Here is a 20863-nt window from a genome sequence, read left to right on the forward strand (position 1 = left end):
GATATACCACTATATACAATGTATGCACACTGGTACAGACCATATCCATGGGTATGGTTATAAGTTATAATGTTATAATTCAATACAATACTATTACAAAAAAAATAACCAGTATGAAAAAGACATATTTAGACAGACTTACCATATATAGAGTATGCTGTTTATTTTTTTATAAATATGCTTCTTTGGTTTGTTTTTCCAGCTGAAACTAAACCAAGCCTGAGAAAAGAAATGGATGAAGTAACTGCCAAACTTGGCCAGCCTGCAGTTATGAAGTGCCAGATTATTGGAAGACCCGTTCCTGAAATAAAGTGGTATCATGCAGGCAAGGAAATTATCGAGTCTCGCAAGTACGAGATGAGCTCTGACGGCCGCAACCACTCCCTGTCAATTATGACTGACCAGCAGGAAGATGAAGGCGAATACACCTGCAAGGCCATCAATGACGCTGGAGAAGCAGAGACCACAGGCATGTTGGTTTTGGAGGCGGCGCCATCATTCCACCCTGACTACCCACTGAAGGAAATCCATTTTGCTGGCCTCGGAACTACTCTGCGTATCCATGCTGTTTACATTGGCCGTCCTGAGCCAAAGATCATGTGGCTGCATGGGGCAAAGACTCTGGAAAACACAGAAGATATAAGCATTGAGACCACTGAGCACTACACACATCTGGTCATCAAGAACGTGCAGCGCAGAGTCCATGGAGGCAAATACAGAATAAGACTGCACAACCACTTTGGCCGAGCTGACACCGCATTCAGTGTTGAAATCTACGGTATGTTCTATGTTAATTACCTCCAGAAATTCAATTCAGTTTTATTCCCACAGCACCAAATCACAACAACAGTCGCCTCAAGGTGCTTTATATTGTAGGGTAGACCCTACAATAATACATACATAGAAAAACCCAACAATTGTATGACCCCCTACAAGCAAGCACTTTGGCGACAGTGGGAAGGAAAGTGCAGCAATGCATACATTTGTAAGCGTGAAATTATCCAATTTGTAAATATATCATACCTCTATTCCTAGACAAACCTGATATACCTCAGGGTCCCATTGTTCTGGATGCCCTGCTGAAGAACTCAGTGATCATCAGCTGGAAGCCTCCCAAAGATGACGGTGGCTGCATGATTACGAACTATATTGTGGAGAAGCGTGAGGACAGGGAGGGTTCAGAGTGGGAACTGGTGTCGTCATCCATCAATGGCACATCCTGCCGTGTGCCCAACCTCATCGAGAGTGCTGGATACTTCTTCCGGGTCTATGCCCAGAATCGCTATGGCAACAGCGAGCCACTGGAGCTCACTTGCCCGATCCTCATCAAGAGTCAGCTGGGTATGTTTAATAAAAGGCAATATTTCACAATGGGTCACATATACAGAGATGCGAAATACTGACAGTGGTTTCATAAATATATACTCCTTTCACAGAGAGACCATCGCCACCTCTATCACCAGTTGTTTCTGGAATTACTAAGGATTCCTGCGTGGTTTCCTGGAAACCCCCTCTCAGTGATGGTGGATCCAAGATCAAGAGCTACTACCTGGAGAAGAAGAACAAAAAGGACAGGCGGGAATGGACTGAATGGACTCCAGTGACCACAGATGAAATCAAACAAACAGTCTTTTCTGTGAAGCGCCTGACCGAGGGTGTTGAGCACATCTTCCGTGTCAAATGCGAGAATCTTGGAGGGCAAAGTGACTATAGCGAGGAGACCACTCCCATCATTCCAGCCGCAGCTGTCGAGATCCGTGCTCCTGCCTTTAAGGAGGAGCTGAGGAACATGAGTGTCAAGTACAAGAGCAATGCTACCCTTGTGTGTAAGATTACAGGACAGCCCAAGCCTGTAATTAAATGGTTCAGACGAGGAAAAGAGGTCCATTCTGATGGAAAGAAGATCAAGATCCAGGAGTTTAAGGGAGGTTACCACCAGCTGGTCATCACAGAGGCTGACGAGGAAGACTCCACTGTTTACCAGATTAGGGCCACCAACCAGGGAGGCTCCATCTGTGCCACTGTCTCTCTGGATGTTGAAAGTAAGCTCCGAAATGCTGTCTTACACAAAAAAATAACTATGAAATGTAAAAAACAAAAAACAATGTAATTATAAGAGCTATTTAGATTCATATATATCATGAAATCTCAAACAACTTTTTCCTGATTTCTAGTTCCTGCCAAGATCAACCTGCCAAAGAATCTGAAGGACAAGGAAGCCATCCCTGCCCTGCGTGGAGAGGTGGTTAATATCAAGATTCCTTTCAGTGGAAAACCAGATCCTGTCATCACATGGCAAAAAGGACAAGATCTAATTGACAGCAATGGACACTACCAGGTCATTGTCACCAGATCATTCACTTCTTTGGTGTTTCCCAATGGAGTGGAGAAGAAGGACGCTGGTTTTTACATCGTCTGTGCCAAGAACAGATTTGGCATTGACCAGCAAACAGTTGAGCTGGATGTAGCTGATGTGCCTGATCCTCCACGTGGTGTCAAAGCCAGTGATGTCGCGAGAGACTCTGTGACACTGAACTGGGTGGCACCAGCAAATGATGGTGGCAGTAAGGTCATCAGCTATATCATTGAGAAGTGCCCCACCACAGCTGAGAGGTGGCAGCGTGTTGCCCAGTCCCGTGACACCCATTACACAGTTACCAATCTGTTTGGCGGAACGAGCTATCAGTTCAGAATTATTGCTGAAAACAAGTTTGGACAGAGTGCCCCATCTGAGTCAAGTGGACCTGTCATGACAAAAGAGGACAAATCCCGAGTTCTGCTCTATGACAGGGAGGTTGATGATACAGGATATGTCCCCAGGAGCAAGGCTCCACACTCTGATGCCAAGAATCTGCACAACAAATTTGCCATTGCAGAGGAATTGGGCAGAGGGCAGTTCGGCATTGTCCACCGCTGTGTTGAAATTAGCTCTGAAAAGACTTACATGGCTAAATTTGTCAAAGTGAGAGGTGCTGATCAGACATTAGTAAAGAAAGAAATTGCAACACTGAATTTGGCCAGACATGCCAATTACCTTCTCCTCCACGAGTCCTTCGACAGCCCGGAGGAGCTGGTGATGATCTATGATTTCATCTCAGGTGTTGACATATTTGAGCGCCTCAGTATAGCAGAGTTTGAACTTAATGAGCGTGAAATTGTTAACTACATCAGGCAAGTCTGCTCAGCTCTTGAGTTCCTTCACACTCAGAGTTATGGACACTTTGATATCAGACCTGAGAATATTATATACACTACTAGAACCAGCTCGAATGTGAAGATTATTGAGCTGGGACAGTCCAGACACCTGACTCCTGGAGACCAAATCAAGATTCAATATACCACAGCAGAGTATGCTGCCCCTGAGATCCACCAGTGTGACATGGTTAGCACAGTCACTGACATGTGGTCGGTTGGTGTTCTCGCCTATGTGCTTCTCAGTGGCCTTAATCCGTTCACAGCTGAAACCAACCAACAGACGATCGACAACATTTCCAGTGCAGCCTACAGCTATGATGATGAATCCTTCAAGCAAGTCAGTGTCGAAGCACTAGACTTCACAGACCGCTTAATGACAAAGGAGCGTAAGCATCGGATGACTGCAGCTGAGGCACTGGCACATCCTTGGCTCACCAAACCTGCAGAGGAGATCAGTGCCAGAGCAATCCCAACTGGCAGGCACAAGAGATACTGCCAGACAATGGTGAGGAAAGAGTGGAACACTGTTGTCTCTGGTGCCCGTGTGGCTAGCGGGGGTTCCATTAGGTCTCAGCGTGGCGTCTTTGTTGCTAAGGTGAAAATTGCACCATTTGAACATGGTCCTCTTGCAGGGCAGATTGGCCACGCAGTGGTGAATGAGGGTGACAACGTGAAGTTCATTTGCAACATTGACAACTATGATAGCACTACTGAAGTAACATGGTACTGTGGTGTCAAGCAACTTGAAGCTAGTGACAAGTATGAAATTGAATATGAAGATGGTCTGGCAGTAATCACCATCAATAAGGTCACAAGAGCAGATGATGGCACGTACAGATGCAAGGTTGTAAATGAGTATGGTGAGGACAGTGCCTACGCTGAGCTGTTTATCAGCAGTGTTAGGTCTTACCGCGATTTCTTCACTGCCCGTGTGGTTAAGAGAACAAAGCGCAGAGTAGATACTGCCAGAATGCTTCAGAAGCCACCAGAGTTTACACTTCCTCTGGTCAACCATACAGCTTATATGGGTGAGGATGTGCGCTTTGGTGTTACCATTACTGTGCACCCTGAGCCTCGTGTCATCTGGCACAAATCTGGACAAAAGCTTATCCCTGGACATGATGAAAGGAAATACACTTTCATCAGTGACAAGGGCTTGTACCAGCTGATTATCCACAATGTGGAGACCGAAGATGATGCAGAGTACAGCGTTGTGGCCCGTAACAGGTATGGGGATGACAGTTGCAAGGCTCGTCTCACTGTTGTTCCTCGACCTAAACCAGCAGATCTCACCCTGAGGCCCATGTTTAAACGTGTGCTTGCAAATATCGATTGTAAGGAGGGCCAGGACATACGTTTTGAGATCAGAGTATCTGGTCGTCCATCACTGAAATGGGAGAAGGATGGCACGCCTTTAGCCTTTGGACCATCCATCGAGGTTGTCCATGAGGGCCTGGATTACTACATTCTTCATGTGAAGGACACTCTTCCTGAGGATTCTGGTGTGTACAGAGTTACTGCTACCAACTCTGCTGGATCCGCCAGTTGCCAGGCCACACTGAAAGTGGAGCGCACCGCTCATGTAAAGAAGGAATATGAGCCCAGTGAAAAGGAGAAGCAAAAGATTGCCAGAAAGGAAGAATTAGACAAAAAAGTTAGGCTCTCTCAGATTTTGGCTGGCACTGTTGTCACCCCCCTACCACCTGCAGCAGTAGAAGCTGTCAGGGAAGCCGCCACCATGTTTAAACCTGCTGTTACAACTAAGAAGGGTGAGAAGACTGAAGCTGAGATACAGAAAGAGCAAGAGGAGAGGAAGAAGAGAGCAGATGAGAAGAGACTGCGTATGCCCTATGTTGTCCCCACACCTCGTATCGTTAACCCAGCTGTTCTTGAAGAAGATGTAGAAATAAAACACTTCAAACCTCTTTCTGACATGAAATGGTATAAGAAATTGCGGGATCAGTATGAATTCCCTGAGCCAATGGAGAAAATCCCACAGAAAAGGATGAAGCGTATCCGTCTGTCTCGGTGGGAGCAGTTCTATGAGGTACCAATCAGGATTAAGGACCAATATAAGCCAAAGTGGCGCATTTCATCTATGACTCAGGATGACTTGGAGACTGTGAGGCCAGCAAGGCATCGCACTCCTTCTCCTGAGATGGAGACCTACCACAGAATCAGGAGGAGGTCTCTAGGTGACCTGTCAGATGAGGAGCTGCTGCTTCCTGTGAATGAGTATCTGTCCATGAAGAGAACTGAGGAGGAGAGGCTTCGTCTGGAGGAAGAACTGGAGCTTGGCTACTCCGCTTCTCCACCTAGCCTTAGTCCAGTTCGCTTTGAGTTGTCTGCCCTGCGTCCCTCATCTCCTAGAAGGACCTACGGTGACGATGAAGAGGAAGAAGAAGTTCACAGATATGATTCCTACAGAATTCCATCCAAATATGAGGCTGGCCCAAGTTTTGTTGATCTCCGCCAGCGTCATGACAAAACAACTTATAAACCTCCAAGACAAAAGCAGAGGGTGTATGAAGAACGAGAGGACCAGGAGCTGCTGCGGCCACACACGACTGCTCAGAGAATCACCTCTTACAAGAGTGAACTCAAACGAATGGAGTTTGAGGAGAAGACACGAATCTCACAAAAGGAAAGCACTGTTGCTGTTTCAAGAATCTCTGAAGTCACAGAATCTGAGCACCTGACAGCTTTTACCTCAGAATATATCCCTAAACCAATCAAAAAGCTCCCAGAGCCCGTGAGGAAAAGATCCCCTACCCCAGAAAAGGCTGTCAAGACAGATGTGACACTCCCTAAGGTTGACTTCATGTCCAGGTATGAGGAGAGAAAGCAGGCTCTGAGATCAGAGAGAAGATCTGTAGAGAGAAAGGTTGAGGTGGTGACACAAGCACCCTTCAGCCTTGACCATCCCCCACGGATTACTGTCAGGATGCGATCTCATCGTGTACCTTATTGGTCCAACACAAGATTTACCCTGAATATCCAGGCCAAACCTGAACCTGAGGTCAAGTGGTTCCACAATGGAAAACAAATCCATGGGAGCAGCAAATATACCATGACCAACATCAGTGGAGTCCTGACTCTCCAGATCATCAACTGTATGACTGAAGATTCTGGCACCTACCGTGTGGTTTGCAAGAATGCCAAAGGAGAGACTTCTGACTATGCCACACTAGATGTAGCAGATGAATACGCTGCCTTCTCTTCACTTCGCAAAGATGAGGAGCCTCCATCTGCCCATCTGCCAGAGATGACCAAAACAGAGGTATATCACGTCTCATCCTCTAAAACATCAGTAACGGAAGCTGTAACTGAGACTGTGAAGGAGACCACTACTGTTGTTGAGAAGCCAAAGGAGAAGCCCAGTGTCCCTGCCAAAATTCTGACTAAGCCACAGTCCCTCACTTTAGAGGAGGGACACACTGCCAGATTTGAATGTGATGTGGATGGCGAACCAGCACCTTCTATAAGCTGGCTGCGTGAAGGAGCAGTTGTTGCTCCCTCTGCCCGACACCACATTGTGTCTACTCAGTACAACTCCTCCTTTGAGATCTCCTCTGTTGAGATGTCAGATGAAGGCAGCTACACTCTCTTAGTCGAAAACGCTGGAGGCAAACAAGAAGCCCATTTCACCCTGACCATCCGGAAGTCTGAGTCAAAGGAGAAAGTGGTTGCCCCTCCCAGAATAACTTCTCCAGAAGCTAAATCCCCTCTTGCAAAGTCCCCTGAACCGGTCAAATCTCCCCAGAGGGTGAAATCCCCTGAGCCAGTCAAGTCACCACAGAGAGTGAAGTCTCCAGTCTCACCAAAATCCCCAACACCAAAATCTCCAACACCCAAATCTCCAACCCCAAAATCTCCTACTCCCAAATCCCCAGTCACATCTCAGAAGGAACGAGCGATTTCTCCAATCAAGCCAAAGAGAGTGATGTCACCGCCTCTTGGAAAGAAGCCGTCCTTCTCTGTTGGGCTGAGTGACATCACAGCGTACTCTGATTCTGCTGTGAAGCTGTCAGTAAAGCTGACAGGAGAGCCCACACCTACAATCTCGTGGATGAAGGATGGAAAGGTAACCTAATCAAACACTTGAACTATTCCAGAATTTGTTTTTAATAATATTTGAGGGAAATGCATCATATTTACCTTATTTAGAAATCCAGTCATATTTTCTGTATGGGCAGGTTTTGTCTCAAGGTGGAAAGTATGAATTATTTGAGGATTCTGGCTCAGCTCATCTCGAGATCTATGAATTGGAGGCCTCTGATAGTGGGGTGTACAAGTGCACTGCTACAAACAGCGCTGGAGCAGTTTCAACTATGTGTACTGTCAGTGTACAAGGTAAGTCTACACCTGATTTGTACACCTACAAATGTTTAAACCAGAGGTGTCAAAATTACGTCTGCATTTCAGTGAAATTGGCGACTGCAGAATTTTTAAAAATTAGGAGCTGGGTAAAGTGATACCCATTTTTATTCTCAGCCATTTTCCATTGTGTTGGACAAAAGGTCCAGGCCTTAAACCTCATGCGTGTTCTCCCATTTAACTCCAAAGAGTCGTGCTGACAGATTTCTTTCTTTATCACAGCAGCTTTTTCGTTATCATGTGGAGATGGCTGTAAAATGAGTTTGACACGCCTAGTTTAAACTCTTTCCTGACATAATGTCTTTCTTATGTCTTTTCTAGGCTCAAAGAGCTCCAAAACAAAAGCTGAAATCTCTGAGGAAGTTGTAAAAAGAGAAATGATCCATGAAGAAATCTCGTCTTCTGTAAAGGAGGTGAAGACCTCCCACAGCCAGATGTCGATCACAGAGGGCCAGTCTCTAACACTGAGGGCGAGCGTCCCTGGTGCCTCTGACGTCAGATGGATCCTAAATGGGGTTGAACTGACCAACTCGGAGCAGTACAGATATGGAGTATCTGGAAGTGACCACACCCTAACCATCAGGACGGTGACTGAGCATGAGCAGGGGATCCTCACGTGTGAGGCGCAAACACAGCGAGGACTGGTCCGGTGTCAGTTTAACACCACGGTCACCACCAAGCGATCAGACGCGCCTCATTTTCTGGTGCAGCCCAGGTCCCAGAATGTTAATGAAGGACAAAATGTGAAATTCATGTGTGAAATTGCAGGAGAGCCTTCTCCTGAAGTGGAGTGGTTGAAAGACAACATGATTGTGAGTGTTTTCTTCAGAAGATTTATGGAAATCAGCCAGTTGAATTAGTCTTTAAGCCAATTCTAAATTACTTAACTGTTTGCAGATATCTGTCACATCAAACTTGAAACTGAGCCGCTCTAAGAATGTGTATACTCTGGAGATACGTGAAGCCACAGTTGCAGACAGTGGGAAATACACAGTAAAGGCCAAAAATCAGTTTGGACAGTGCTCTGCAACTGCGTCCCTCAACGTCCTCAGTAAGTTACCGCCGCTGCGTTTCAGACACCGTGTCACAGTGTGTTTAATTAGCTTGTATGCTAATGAGTCTTGGACTGCACCAAAGTCACTATTTAGTGGAAATCCAAGGCACTTGAGCATCCTCAGCTTACACTCAGTGTACGCAAATGGTTTGCAGTAACTGTGCACATTGTGATATGAGCCATGTGCTTGTCATCTGCATCCTTACAGCTCTTGTTGAAGAACCGACAAAAATTATAATCGCAGAACAAAGAGCTTCTACTGACACTGCAGTGAGCATGCAGAAAAGATTCATGGCCTCCTCAGTTCACATGGAAGCAGCTTCCATGCAGGCCAGCAGTGTCAGCAGCAGCTCCCGCTCTGCTGCTGCCGGGTTTTCATTTGAGAGCATGTCTGCGACTAGCATGTCAGCCACGATGGCCGAGTCGGTGGTTTCCATGAGCTCCAGGAGCACGATGATGGAAATGTCTGCTCATACGCATGCCGAGTCCTCGTCCTCACTGAAGGCCCTCACCACGGGGATTAAAAGAGGTGAGACGACTTTCAAAATGTGCATGTAAACTCAGACAGCAGGACCCGAATGAGTTTCTGTGTGACAGCAACTGTAATGGTGAAAGCATTGTGGCATTTCTCCTTTCCTCCTCTCACTGTTATCATCAGCTTATGATTCAAATATCTGCACTGATATGTTTGCAACAACATACGAGGGAAGACAAACACATGGTCGTCACCAGCAGCCTGCTGTTCTCACACAGCCTTTGACCGTAACAGAGTCTTCATCCAACGTTCTCTTCTCTAACAGGCACTCCACCAAAGGTCGAAGCTCTTCCAGAGGATGTGTGCGCAGAGCCGGGGAAGTCTCTAACCGTAGTGGGGATGTTCTCTGGAGACCCCACACCCTCTGTCCAGTGGGTCCGCTCAGGTCGGACGCTCCCCAATGGGGATGAGCGATACCACGTGGAGAATACCACTGACCTCTCCACCCTCGTGATCTCTGCAGTGAAGGAGGCTGATGCCGGAGCGTACACCCTCAGACTGTCCAACGAGCTCGGCTCCGACTCTGCAACCGTCAACATTCGCATTCGGTCCATGTAAAAAGGAAGACAAAGTCAATTCACGTCCCCCGTTTCCCTCATCCAGAACCTCTTTATTTAGTGACGCAGCACCAATAATCCTACTTGATAAAGATCTGGATTTCTGTTCTTGTAAATATGAACTATTTTTGACATTAATTTATGCCAAACTAGACTAAAGTCTAAAGTTGTTATAAAATGTGCCATATTGGACAGTTATGACTTAGGATTTTTGACAGACGTTTCTGTGACATGTACATAATGTATATAGCCGAATTTAACGGTTATGGGAAATGTATGCATTGTTATTTATGACAATATAATATTAACTGAAACAAAAGAACAAATGTTTGAACAGGAGAAAGTTTCCGCTGGAACGAATACCCTGTGAAACCAAGAAACTAAAATCTGTGCCTCAACGGTAAGTTGAAGTCTTTAAGATTGCCTCGGCAGGTAGAGAGGTTCCCTGCTGACGTTATAAATCAGAAACAGAAGGACAACGTTTTTTATTTTATTTTATTGTTTTTTGGACGCGCTCCTGAGCGTGGGATATTACAGTTTCATATGAATTGTACCATGAGCGTAAGACCCCGAGTGCTGTTTTCATTACCCTCGTGTAAGCAGCGCAAAACGGCCTTGCGCTCAGACCGACTGTGTCGTACCACCACAATTTGATGACCGGCTCCGAGTGTGAGCGGCCTGCACTCGGAGCGTTAAGATCATTTTAATGAAGAGCGCTGCTTCTGGCGCAGGACGGCCGGCCTGGCTTTGGAAAACAGAACATCTCCTGGCCAAATAAGTGAAGAGAAAGTCAGAGCCGGCTCTTCTGTGCAGAAGCAGCGCCGTCTCTCGGAGGACAGTTAGCAACATGCTTTGTGTGTTTGAGTGTTTGTAGCTTTTAGTCGTTTCACCGTGTCAGTAGTCAGGGTTTCCTTCGTTCGCCACAGGGACTTCATGTCCCGTGAAGAGAAAGCAGTTAAGTCTCGCCCTGCACTTTGAGTTCATTGATCTGTTGATGTAGAATTGTTTCCTCCTCCTTGAGATTTGTGCATTACTGATTTAATAAAGCATGATTTCAGCACTACACACACGCTCGTCTGGATTTATTGTGTGGAGATGATGGAGCATTTTCACAGTGATCTGAGGATTTCCTCCCGATTTTCCCATTCAGATAATTATTACATTCAGGTGGATTGAAACATGATAATTCAGTGAAGTTAATGGGACTGTGCTCTATTTAATGACTTTTATATAGTTTGTTATTCAGTGGCCCGTTGCTTGTTGTTTGTCACATACAGAAAACAAACCTTCACGTCAGTGTTGTTTTATAATATTTAACTGTCAGAATAAAGTAACCCCTGGATATCAGGGCGAGTTACGAGCGGTTTACACGACCAGGACCAGACTGATGAGTCTCCGTGGGAAATGTGAATGTGGGATTAGACTAAGTCCAATTAAACAAATAACCTAATGATCTCGCCCAGGACCCCATGCCCCGGAGCCAGGCTCTGGAGGGACTGCTCAGATACACCTGCAGGAGGAGCCATACAGGTCTGATGTTCCAGTGTAGAGACGTGGACCATCACCTCTCATTTAATGGGCTAACAGTCCACCGTTAGCTTCAGCTGCACACAGCCTCTACAGGTCTTCCTCAGTGGGCCCATCTTCATCATCTGCCACAGTTCCATCCATTTCATTTGTCACTCTTTTTCTGAAGGGCCAATCCCACCTGTAAGGGGAGTTTTCTCAAAGATGTGATTGGGCCAGCTTGGTGTGAGTCTAGAGGGTCTCAAACTCGCGGCCCGTATCACCCCTACTTGTGGCCCGTACATTGACATGAAAAAATATAACGCAGTTTGATGTTTGACTTTTTTTTGTTAGGGGGGATTTGTTTGTTGTTGAGTGCAATGTTAAAATAAGTTATTTAAAAAACCCAAAAATGATTGAATATGAAGGCAACATGAGCAGAGAGCACAAACATGCTGAGGGATTGGGTGTGTTAGCTCAGTGAGAGTCACAACTAATGTGTACACTTATGTCTGCGCTTTTATTTTGTTAAATACGAACACAATGATAACAGAAGTGCTGCCAGGTGTTCATTTGGTGACTCAATGAAAGGCTTCAGTTTGTTAAGAGGGGGGTAAAAAAGTGTGTGTTTTTATACAATATTTGAAATTTAAAAAACCAAACATTTTAGGAAATCTTTGTGGGTGTTTACTTGTTTTGTTTTGTTTGTACTACTTGAACACTAAAGTGGCCGTCCAATGAGACGACAGTGCCATACGGCGCCAACTTAAGAAAACACCAGCAGTAGGAAAAACGCTGCAAAAGCACACAAAACACAACGGAAATAGGAAAAAACACAAGTGTTTCTGGGGAGACAATAACCCGACGGACCAGTTACAGGAACCAAAATATAGTAAGAATTGAAAGAAGTGGGGGATCTATCTGTTTTGTGAGGAAAGAAAAGATGAGAGGTAATAGTGTTAGCCTGACTATTAGCCTAAAGATCCGTCATCAGTATGATATGAATCATGATAAAACACGCCTACCGTGTTTTGGGTTCCTGCAACGGGTCCGTCGGGTTATTGTCTCCCCAGAAACACTTGTGTTTTTTCCTATTTCCATTGTGTTTTGTGTACTTTTGCAGTGTTTTTCTTATTGCTGATGTTTTTTTTAAGTTGCAGTCTGTTTGGCCTCTCAGGGCCACCGTAGTGCCAGCAGTGGCCCACAGCTTGAGAGCCCTGCTTTAGAGGAACACCTGAGCACAGGTTCAGGTGTGGACCTTTGATTAAAAGGTAAAAAGAAGCATTTAATAAGCTATCTGTTTGATTTAAATATATATATATCTGCTGTTTAGATCTAATCATGATTTCTTGTATTAAATATCGTCATGTTTGTGATTTAATGTTTGTCTCACTCCTGTTGGACAGCTAACATGCTAACAGTGCTATGCTAATGCGAGCTGTCTTCTTGTAGTTGTTTGCTGACGGTCTCCATTCCCTCCGTGGTGGGTATGCAAGTGAAGAGGGAGACTACATCAAAGGACACCATGGTTTCATCTGGATCCAGGGTAAGTTTCTGGACGTTGTCGGTGGAGTTCTCGATGTGGTGTGGGATGTTCCCCACAAGAGGTGCAGGATGGTAGCAAGGTGTTTCGAGATGTTGTAAGTGGCTGAGTTTATGCTCCTGACAATGGGTCTGAGTGGGACCCCTTCCTTGTGGATCTTAGGAAGTCCATAAATGCAGGGTATGGCATCCCCTGGATAAAGTGATATGATATGTGAGGCGGTCAATGATTTTTGTCTCTTTCAAGGTCCTGAAGGCAAGCTATAACTTTCTTTTTGTAGTTGCTTGTGGGGTCTCGTTTTAAGGCTTCATAGGTATTGTTGTCACTGAGGAGAGTAGTGATCTTTGTGTGGTATGTTGAGGCGAACTGAAGAGGAGGAGCGGGACAGATGCTGCTAGGGTGAGCCAGACGTCTCTCGCGGAGTGCTTTAGTGCTGCGGGCAGGCAAGGTGTTCAAATAGGCACAACTTCTGTTTTTTTATTACTATATGATGAACTCTGCATTATTCAGCGATAAGAACAAGTAATCTGGTGTCCTGTAATCATTATGATGCTATAATTTGAGATACAATAAAAGATACAGTAAAAAAAATAAGTTTTTGTACAAAGTATCGGATCAGTATCGCCGATACCACCAATATTACTTGGTATCAGATCAGAAAGGGAATCAGTGGTATCGCACATCACTAGTCTGCAGACTGACAAGCTCCGCCCACTGATACGAGCTGGCTCCCTCCGCCCACAACAAAAACATGCTTCGCTTTCCTTCTGGTGCCAACAGCCGGTCTTCTGCAATACTGACATTACACCACTGCGCTGCGCTATTGTCACGTAACTCCCGCCAAACTCCAGTAGAAAATGCCATATTTAAGATTCCCCTCCCACGCTCAAAATCTAAACACGGTGTTGAGAGCAACTTAAAAATAGGACAATTAAAAAGGCTTTTATTGGTTTCCAGTAAAGAATACAATCTAAATCAAGTAATGTGTGTTCTGTTCACCCTAAACATGCAATGAAACTATAAAACATGACACATAAAAGCTGTTTATACAGTAAAGTTTGTGTGGAAGTTTCTTTCTATTCCTTTATGTTTACTTTATTTTACTCCAAACTCTGTTTGAAGATCTTTTAAAATCCGTACCTTATAACTGAGGACACACTCTCCACTTCAGTCTGTATAAAATGTCCAGCTCCACCAAATAAAAGCCATCAGTATTTTCTTATTTTTCTCAGGTTTACATAACGCTCAGATATTAAATGTTATAAATATCAAATGATAACTCTTCTGGTCTGCAGGTGTCACTCCATAAAACCCGCTTAGAGAAATGCAGACGCACAGAAACAAATGTTTGTAAGTCACAATCATGCAGTTTCTCACACTTCAGTCACCTGCTAATGAACACCTGCTCACAGGAAGTACACATAATAAATGAAACTTGTGCACACATGGATCCTCTGCTCTTTATTTCATGATGAAGTGAAGCGTGCGATACTTTGTCTACATGGAGATACAACATGTGGGGATGGAAGCATGAAGCAGCAGCTTTAATCTGCAGCTTTGTACAGCATGCTGTGTGGGAGGTGCTGTGAGCATGTATACAGTATACACTGTGGTAGTTGGTCCCATATGAACGTACACAGAGTATTTACAGTACTGGAAGCTATCATACACACAGATGGTTATCAGGTTAAATCATCCACTCCTCCACCACGGGAGCACAGAACGTTCAAACTAACCAATGACAGAACTTCAGTCATGTGATCCATCATGCAGCAGGCTAAATGTGCTGAATATGTTCATCTAAATGTGTTTGTACAGGTGGAGAGCTTAATCTCGGAGCATTATGAGGACTACATGAGCTACAGTAAAAGACTTTAAAGGGAACCTCAGCGGCGGCACAGCGCCACATTCTCAGCATCAGCACTAGCCACGAGCTAAACGCCACGAGAACGGAGAACGTCCAGCAGTCCACAGCTTCAGTTGTTTCTGCAGGTGCTTCAGTAACAAGACCAGATCTAAATGTAAGGTTTACATCTCATACTAACTCTCACAGGCAGTATAACAGATGGACGCAACTGAAAACTGCTGCCAAAGCAGAAATGCCTTAAACCTGCACTCATTTTAAAGGCCACCAGGGGGCAACAGCTGTGGGTGCAACAAGACTTCCTGTCCTGTAGACGTCTGTCACCTCGGTAAATACTTCCCTAACGAGTTTGAGCTCCATCAATTGTTTCATGTCAAACCGAATAAAAATTTATGTTCATGTTATAATTTATTCATTTTTTTAAACTTTTGCTCAGAAATTGTTAGCCAATGAGTGAGCAGTATCAGTCCCGCCCCTTTTCTTAGGGCGGGACTGATACAGCGTGGGACATTGGTTTCAAAATGTCACACGCTGATCTAGAGGCTTCAGACATCAGCGGGCAACATCACTTCCGTCTGTTATACTGTCTGTGGTAACGATGGAGCTCAGCGCTATGCTAACATCTCCGTTGTTCTCAGAAACCATGACATCACCACTCAGACGCTGCGAGTCAGAGTTACAAACAGAAGTCACAGCATCAAAAATCATTTTACCCGTGAGGCTATCGCTCAGCTGGCAAACATCACGAGAGGAAACGCTCGATCGAGACGTTTGTGCGCCGCACAGAAATGCAGCGGGAGCTTCATAACTGTAAATTAAAATCGCAGGCAGCCTTTTTCTTGTTGGCTAGCTTTAAGCCAAAGTCCGTATACACAAACCAGTTTTATTCTACTGAAACACATCTGAGGTGCTTGTTGCTGGTTCATGTTGTCTGGAAACCTGTAATTACCACGTGTGGGCACAGGAGGCGCTGTTCAGCCAATGCTACGTCACACAGAGGTGGCGGTAACACCACAGAGACCGACGTGGTTTTCTGGACCGAAAAAAACCTTCTTCTTCAAGCTGATAGAGCGTGTTTTCTGAAGGTTTGCTCTTTAATCGAGGCTGGAGAGAGTAAGTCTGAGCGAGTTAATGGCCTTTGTTCTCTGGAAATGATCACTAATTATTTATCTGTTGGTTAAAACCGACTCCAGAAAGCTGCTTTCACATTTGTTAATCAGGTTCAGTCAGTAAGTGTGAGAGATCTACATCTAGTCCTCCACTCGGTCAGGCTGCATGATATGACCCACACAATATACACACATCAGCATCTAAAAACAGTACAAACGGTATAAAACACAGACATAACAAAACAGATCATTTTGAAAGGCATCAATAAAAGTTAACAGTATGATCATATTTCAGCTGACTGCACTGATGCTGTAATATTGTTAGTTTGAAATGTGCTAAATGTGAATAACTTCCTGTAGTAAGTGCACATTTAAAGGAGAAGTGTCACATAAACACATATAAATGTAAAAGGTTACACGTGCATTTATAAAAAATCGAAACATTCGGAGAAACAGGAGCAAAGAGTCAGTTTGGTATAAAAAACTGAAACACAAAGCAAAGTCAAATAAAAATAAAGACAAAGAAAGCAGAGTTCTGTTTCCTTCCTGTTTCTGTAAAACTCCAGAGCCCACGTTTACATGAACTCTGCGAGGAGCACACATCAAATGGAAATCAGCAGAACATACGTGCTCAGTGCTCAATGATGAGCTGCGCCCAAGGACCGATAGGTGTGACAAACCCACGTCTTTGATGGGCGGAGCTTATTTACTTGCTGTAACGATGTAGCAGTAGTGTTTGTTAGCATATATGTTCTTTGAGTAGCACAGAGATGTTTTAGTGTGTAAAACATGTGAGCACATTTGGTTTTTCTGGAACAGTCAAAAGGAAAGAGTGACGTGTAAACAGCCTACACACGGACCTCCACCCAGCTCGAAGCAGCTACACCTTTGGTCTGAAACTGAAAGGATGGAAGCGTTTACTTGGAGGTGGAACAGGAAATGAGACCTAACGTGTTGTGATGAGCAGGAACAAAGTCTGAGCTGTACAGTCTGATGGCTGCTGTCCTCTTCTTCTCCTCGTTTCATCTCCTGCTCATCATTTTACAAAGCAAACAGGTGTTCCTGCTGACGTCAGTGTTGTTACCTGAGAAGGTCGTACATGGCCGAGGTTTCGCAGGTCACGTTCGCAGGTCACGTGGTTTAATAAAGTCCACGGGACGCTGGCTCGTCTTTTCTCCAGCGCTGACTGCAGCAGACCTCTGAAGGCAGTCGAGACTCTTCGGTAAAACAAAGTGCGGATAAAAAAGAATAAAGGTTGTCCAACAGTAAGGTTGTCGATCTGTTGCACATTGAACCAAACAGACCGTCAACAGGAGGCATCGTGAGCAGCTGCATAGCTAGATTGACTGTTTCAAGCAGAAACGCCTCTTCAGATCACACCACTACTGCACAAAGACACGCCAACACCGACACGACGTCCTACATACGTCAATGTTACTGCTAAAATTGCACCAGGTATCCTTTATAAGGTCTGTCCCTAAATAAATTTCATTGTTAAAGTGCATAAAGATATGACTGCTGTTTTGATAACATCACCTCTGGTCATTCAGACTACCTGCACTACCAGCCCAGAGGTGCATGAACCTTTCTACCAAAACAGGGAAGTTCTTAAGTCTGTGCTGGGTTCAGGCCTCAGCCAGCATCGAGCTCTCAGAGGGGACGACCCCTGATCCACGTCAGACCCAAACAGTCACTGCTAGTCCTGTTCAACGTCCTGCAGCAGCAGCACAAACGCTTATAAGTGAAAGAAGATGATGCTGAGTGCATTCAGATCCCTCTGTGGGACAGGACACAGCAGGAAAACAAGCCTAAAGAACTCAAAGGGAATGTCTCACTCAGACCTACGACGAGCTCTCGGCCATGCCCTTCAGCAGCCGGCCACATCCTACTCACAACAGGAAACATGAGGGAAGACCTCCACCCACACTGGCAGTCACAGCTGGAGACACTTCAGTCCTACGACAGGGTCAGTGACACACCTGCAGAGATAAAGAGGCGACAGACTGTAGGTACACTCAGATTTTTGAGCCGGGAGTGAGTCTGTGGAGCTGGAAGCTTCTTTCATTTGGACACCAAATGAGATCTCTAGGCTCGCAGCTACAACTAGTCCTTCGAAGCCTGAAAGTATTCCGGAAAGGAATTCCTTCAATATCCAACGGAGATTCCTGTAGATCAAGCCCACCCCCTACAAACAGCTGACTACACCCACCAGCCACAGAAGAATCATTTGGCCTCATCACCAACACCACCACTGTTCGGTCGTCACAGGTAACCTGATCTAGGAAACGTGTCAGAGGTCAGCTGATCACAGGACAGGTCCTGTCCATGAACAAACACATACTAGAAATTTAAATTCTGTCATTTGATGAAAAGTTCCTGCTGAGGGACGGATTTTGCATCCAGCTCCGAGTCGGCTCTGCAGGGTTTGGTTCTGGTTTGGAGCTGCGGGGGCCACACAGGTATCAGCTACCGACTCGTTTATCCACAACAAAAGAAGAGGAAGACAAAGAGCAAGAAAATTAATGAGATCTTAAAGAAAAGCAAACTTCGGATCACTTTAGAAGCAGGTTATCCCGTCGGGCTCAGAGGTGGTGGTCGCCGTGGCGCCGCCTCCAACCAAAAAGACCGCAATGCTGGATTTGGACTGGTTTAATTTAGGCATGCCGACACTTCCTGCTCTACAAACACCGGATGAGAACTGGTTCTGGCTGCTACTGGCGTCAAACTCGAAGTCCGGGTCAAGAGCCGTATCTGTGGAAACCACCCAGGAGGCCGGACGCCATTTTTTCAGGGTGTATGGAGTCTTGACCCGACGCTTGATTTTCTCCCCTGAGGCGCTCAGACTGCCGTTATCCACCACCAAAGCATCATCTGAGGAGAAGAAAGTGTTACAGATGTGAGGAGTTTGCACTGTTTTTGCATCTTTGTGGAGCTGCAGAGGTCACCCATGCTGCAGATCCCTCACAGAAAACCTGGAGTTCAAGCCTTCGACTGATCTGACTGAGCCCTGACACGCTGATAATGACGGCTGTACTGTACTGAGTTTTAGAGACAGATCACTGTAATCAGTTTGTCTCTGATGACCTGGTTACGTCGTGGTACACGGTGTAATCAGCTACAGACTGTCCAGCTCGAGCCAGTTTTGAAAAACTGGAACCTGCAGCTTATAAGTTTGTTTAAAAGTTCAAGAACAAACATGACTCACCTGAGGAGGTGCAGGGAGAGGACAGGTCCAGGGAACAGGGCCGCTCAGGTCTCCTGGCTTTGGTCTGTCCCACCTGGGATCGCATCAGACCTGCTGTCTGTGGCTCTAAAGCTGAACTTTGGAGACCTGCAAGTTGTGGACCTGAAGCTTCTGCAGGAGCTGTGGTGTCTGAAACTTCAGATCCCAAAGCTTCGAGGGTTTGCTCCTCTGGAGACGAAGCTCCTGGAGTTCCTGGTGATGAAGGTTTCTGAAGGAGGATTAATGCTTCTGTTGGGGCGTCGGGTCCTGGTGAGGCCTGGCTTACTGAAGCTTTTGTTAAGTCAGAATCTTTGCAGCCTCGGGGCAAAGCAGCGGTGACACAACGCACTGGGTGACCTTTTGAGTTTTGGGCACATCTGGGGGTCGACGTGGTTTCAGAGTCTTCCTGGAAACACAGACCTGTATCCACACCTTCGCTTTGACTGTGGGTGGTGGGAGGGGCCTGCAGTGAGAGGGCTTTGCTGGATGAAAGGAGACCAGAAGGAGCAGAAAGTTGAACCTTCTGCTCCAGGTCAGAAGTTGGGGGAGGGTCAGCTGATGAAGCCAGGGCTAGCCGGTTGTTGTTGTTGTTGGAGTTCGAGCCTCGGCCCGATAAGATGCTTCCAGCGCGGCTGTGACGATGATGAGCAGGAGGAGGGGCTTCGCTCTCAGCAGGAAGCTGCTCTCTGCTCAGCAGAGGTTCATGTTCATCAGGACTGAAGTTGAGGAGATTCAAACGGCTGTCTTCTCCTCCCCTCACCCCTCCATCCATGGTCCCCTCCTCGTCCTCCGTCTGCGGCCCCGCCGGATTGGTTCGACCTCCGCCTATCACACCGTTCGTCACCAGGGTGGGGACGCCTGCGCTGTGACTGCTGCCGGCCGTTGTGATAGGCTGGACCTCTCTTCCAGCTGCAGCACTGCTTCTCACGTTTGTGCTGTTAGTAACCGTGGTTACCAGGTGTGGTTCTGCAGCCATAGCAACCATCACTGTGTTCATCTTGGCAACACCTGTTTCCACCTGGAACATGAAGCATTTTGGATTAGTGACACAGTTGGCCCGCCTGATACAGCTTCAGCTCAGCTGGTGAAACACCGAGTCGAGTCACGGCGAAGCTGTCTGAGGATCAGCTGGAGAACCCGGTCACATCTAAGCCCTACCTGTCGGTGGTTGGACTTGAACTTCCCCAGCTTCAGCCGTGACGAGGTGAAGCTGCTCTCCTTGACTTTGGGCAGCAGATGGAGACTGGTGGGCCTCTGAGGCAGATTCTGCTGTTTGGGGAGTGGGTGGATGGAGGAAGGAGGGCTATCTACACCTCTAACAGCCCGCAGGCCACTATGAGAGGTGGATGGTGAGCTGTTCACCTGGAACAAAAGCAACAAGCATGAGCGTCTGATACGTTCATTCATCGGCAGCCACGCGCTGTACAGGCCCTCAGCTGTGTGTACCTGATGGTGCAGCACGTCGGTGGGTTGTGATTCGGAGCCAAACTGCTTCTGTGAGTGCTCCATCAGGTTTTCATCAGAACTCTCCCTCAGGTTCTTATCGACCTGCAGACACAGATGTTGGCAGATGTTAGTGTGTCGGGATGGAGGCCACTGAAACTGAAGAAAGACTTCAAGGTTAAAACCTCTCTGGGGTCGAGCTTTGTGGCCTCCAGGTCTTCTTCTGTGAGATGCAGGCAGACTGGGACACTGGGCACGGCGCCACCTGGAGGACGGCGGGAGCAGAAACATGTGAGGTCACAGCTGTGCTCGCTGCTTTAATGAGGTGTTTGGGTTCATGTCGGGGGCGTGGCTGTTTGTTACCTGTGTGCTGAGTTTCAGAGATGGTGCAGAGTAAGGTGGGCGGGGTCAGGATGGTGGTGGTGGACACGCTGCTGTCTGTGGACAGCCGAGCCTG

At 46.3% G+C, this 20863-nt stretch overlaps 2 protein-coding genes and 1 long non-coding RNA gene across 4 annotated transcripts in view; 2 read left to right on the forward strand and 1 right to left on the reverse strand.

The window, feature by feature from the left end:
* The window catches only part of LOC309690427 (titin-like), a 175415-nt gene extending 164634 nt beyond the window's left edge, over positions 1 to 10781 (forward strand). Inside the window, 9 exon segments of the mRNA XM_082507460.1 lie at positions 203 to 778; positions 1036 to 1341; positions 1437 to 2042; positions 2175 to 7279; positions 7392 to 7548; positions 7894 to 8384; positions 8470 to 8623; positions 8835 to 9155; positions 9427 to 10781. Of these exon segments, the coding sequence (XP_082363586.1) occupies positions 203 to 778; positions 1036 to 1341; positions 1437 to 2042; positions 2175 to 7279; positions 7392 to 7548; positions 7894 to 8384; positions 8470 to 8623; positions 8835 to 9155; positions 9427 to 9719 (8009 nt within the window). The 3' untranslated portion in view covers positions 9720 to 10781.
* A 1237-nt stretch (positions 10782 to 12018) lies between these two features.
* Positions 12019 to 14688, forward strand: LOC309691521. Of its 2 annotated transcripts, none has more exons than XR_014272032.1 (4): positions 12019 to 12174; positions 12379 to 12495; positions 12677 to 12770; positions 14586 to 14688. It is a non-coding gene; the product is annotated as an uncharacterized lncRNA (long non-coding RNA). The 2 variants fall into 2 exon arrangements; XR_014272033.1 differs by having other exon boundaries at positions 12019 to 12116.
* LOC309691488 (bone morphogenetic protein receptor type-2-like) overlaps positions 14214 to 20863 on the reverse strand; it is a 28512-nt gene continuing 21862 nt past the window's right edge. The window contains exons 14-19 of the mRNA XM_082509154.1: positions 20770 to 20860; positions 20592 to 20671; positions 20410 to 20511; positions 20122 to 20325; positions 18946 to 19981; positions 14214 to 18611 (exon numbers count right to left, since the gene is read on the reverse strand). Of these exons, the coding sequence (XP_082365280.1) occupies positions 18298 to 18611; positions 18946 to 19981; positions 20122 to 20325; positions 20410 to 20511; positions 20592 to 20671; positions 20770 to 20860 (1827 nt within the window). The 3' untranslated portion in view covers positions 14214 to 18297. The remainder of the gene's footprint in view (positions 18612 to 18945; positions 19982 to 20121; positions 20326 to 20409; positions 20512 to 20591; positions 20672 to 20769; positions 20861 to 20863) is intronic.

This window comes from Aulonocara stuartgranti, assembly GCF_965226115.1.
Source record: "Aulonocara stuartgranti genome assembly, chromosome: 16".
NCBI classification, from domain to species: domain Eukaryota; kingdom Metazoa; phylum Chordata; class Actinopteri; order Cichliformes; family Cichlidae; genus Aulonocara; species Aulonocara stuartgranti.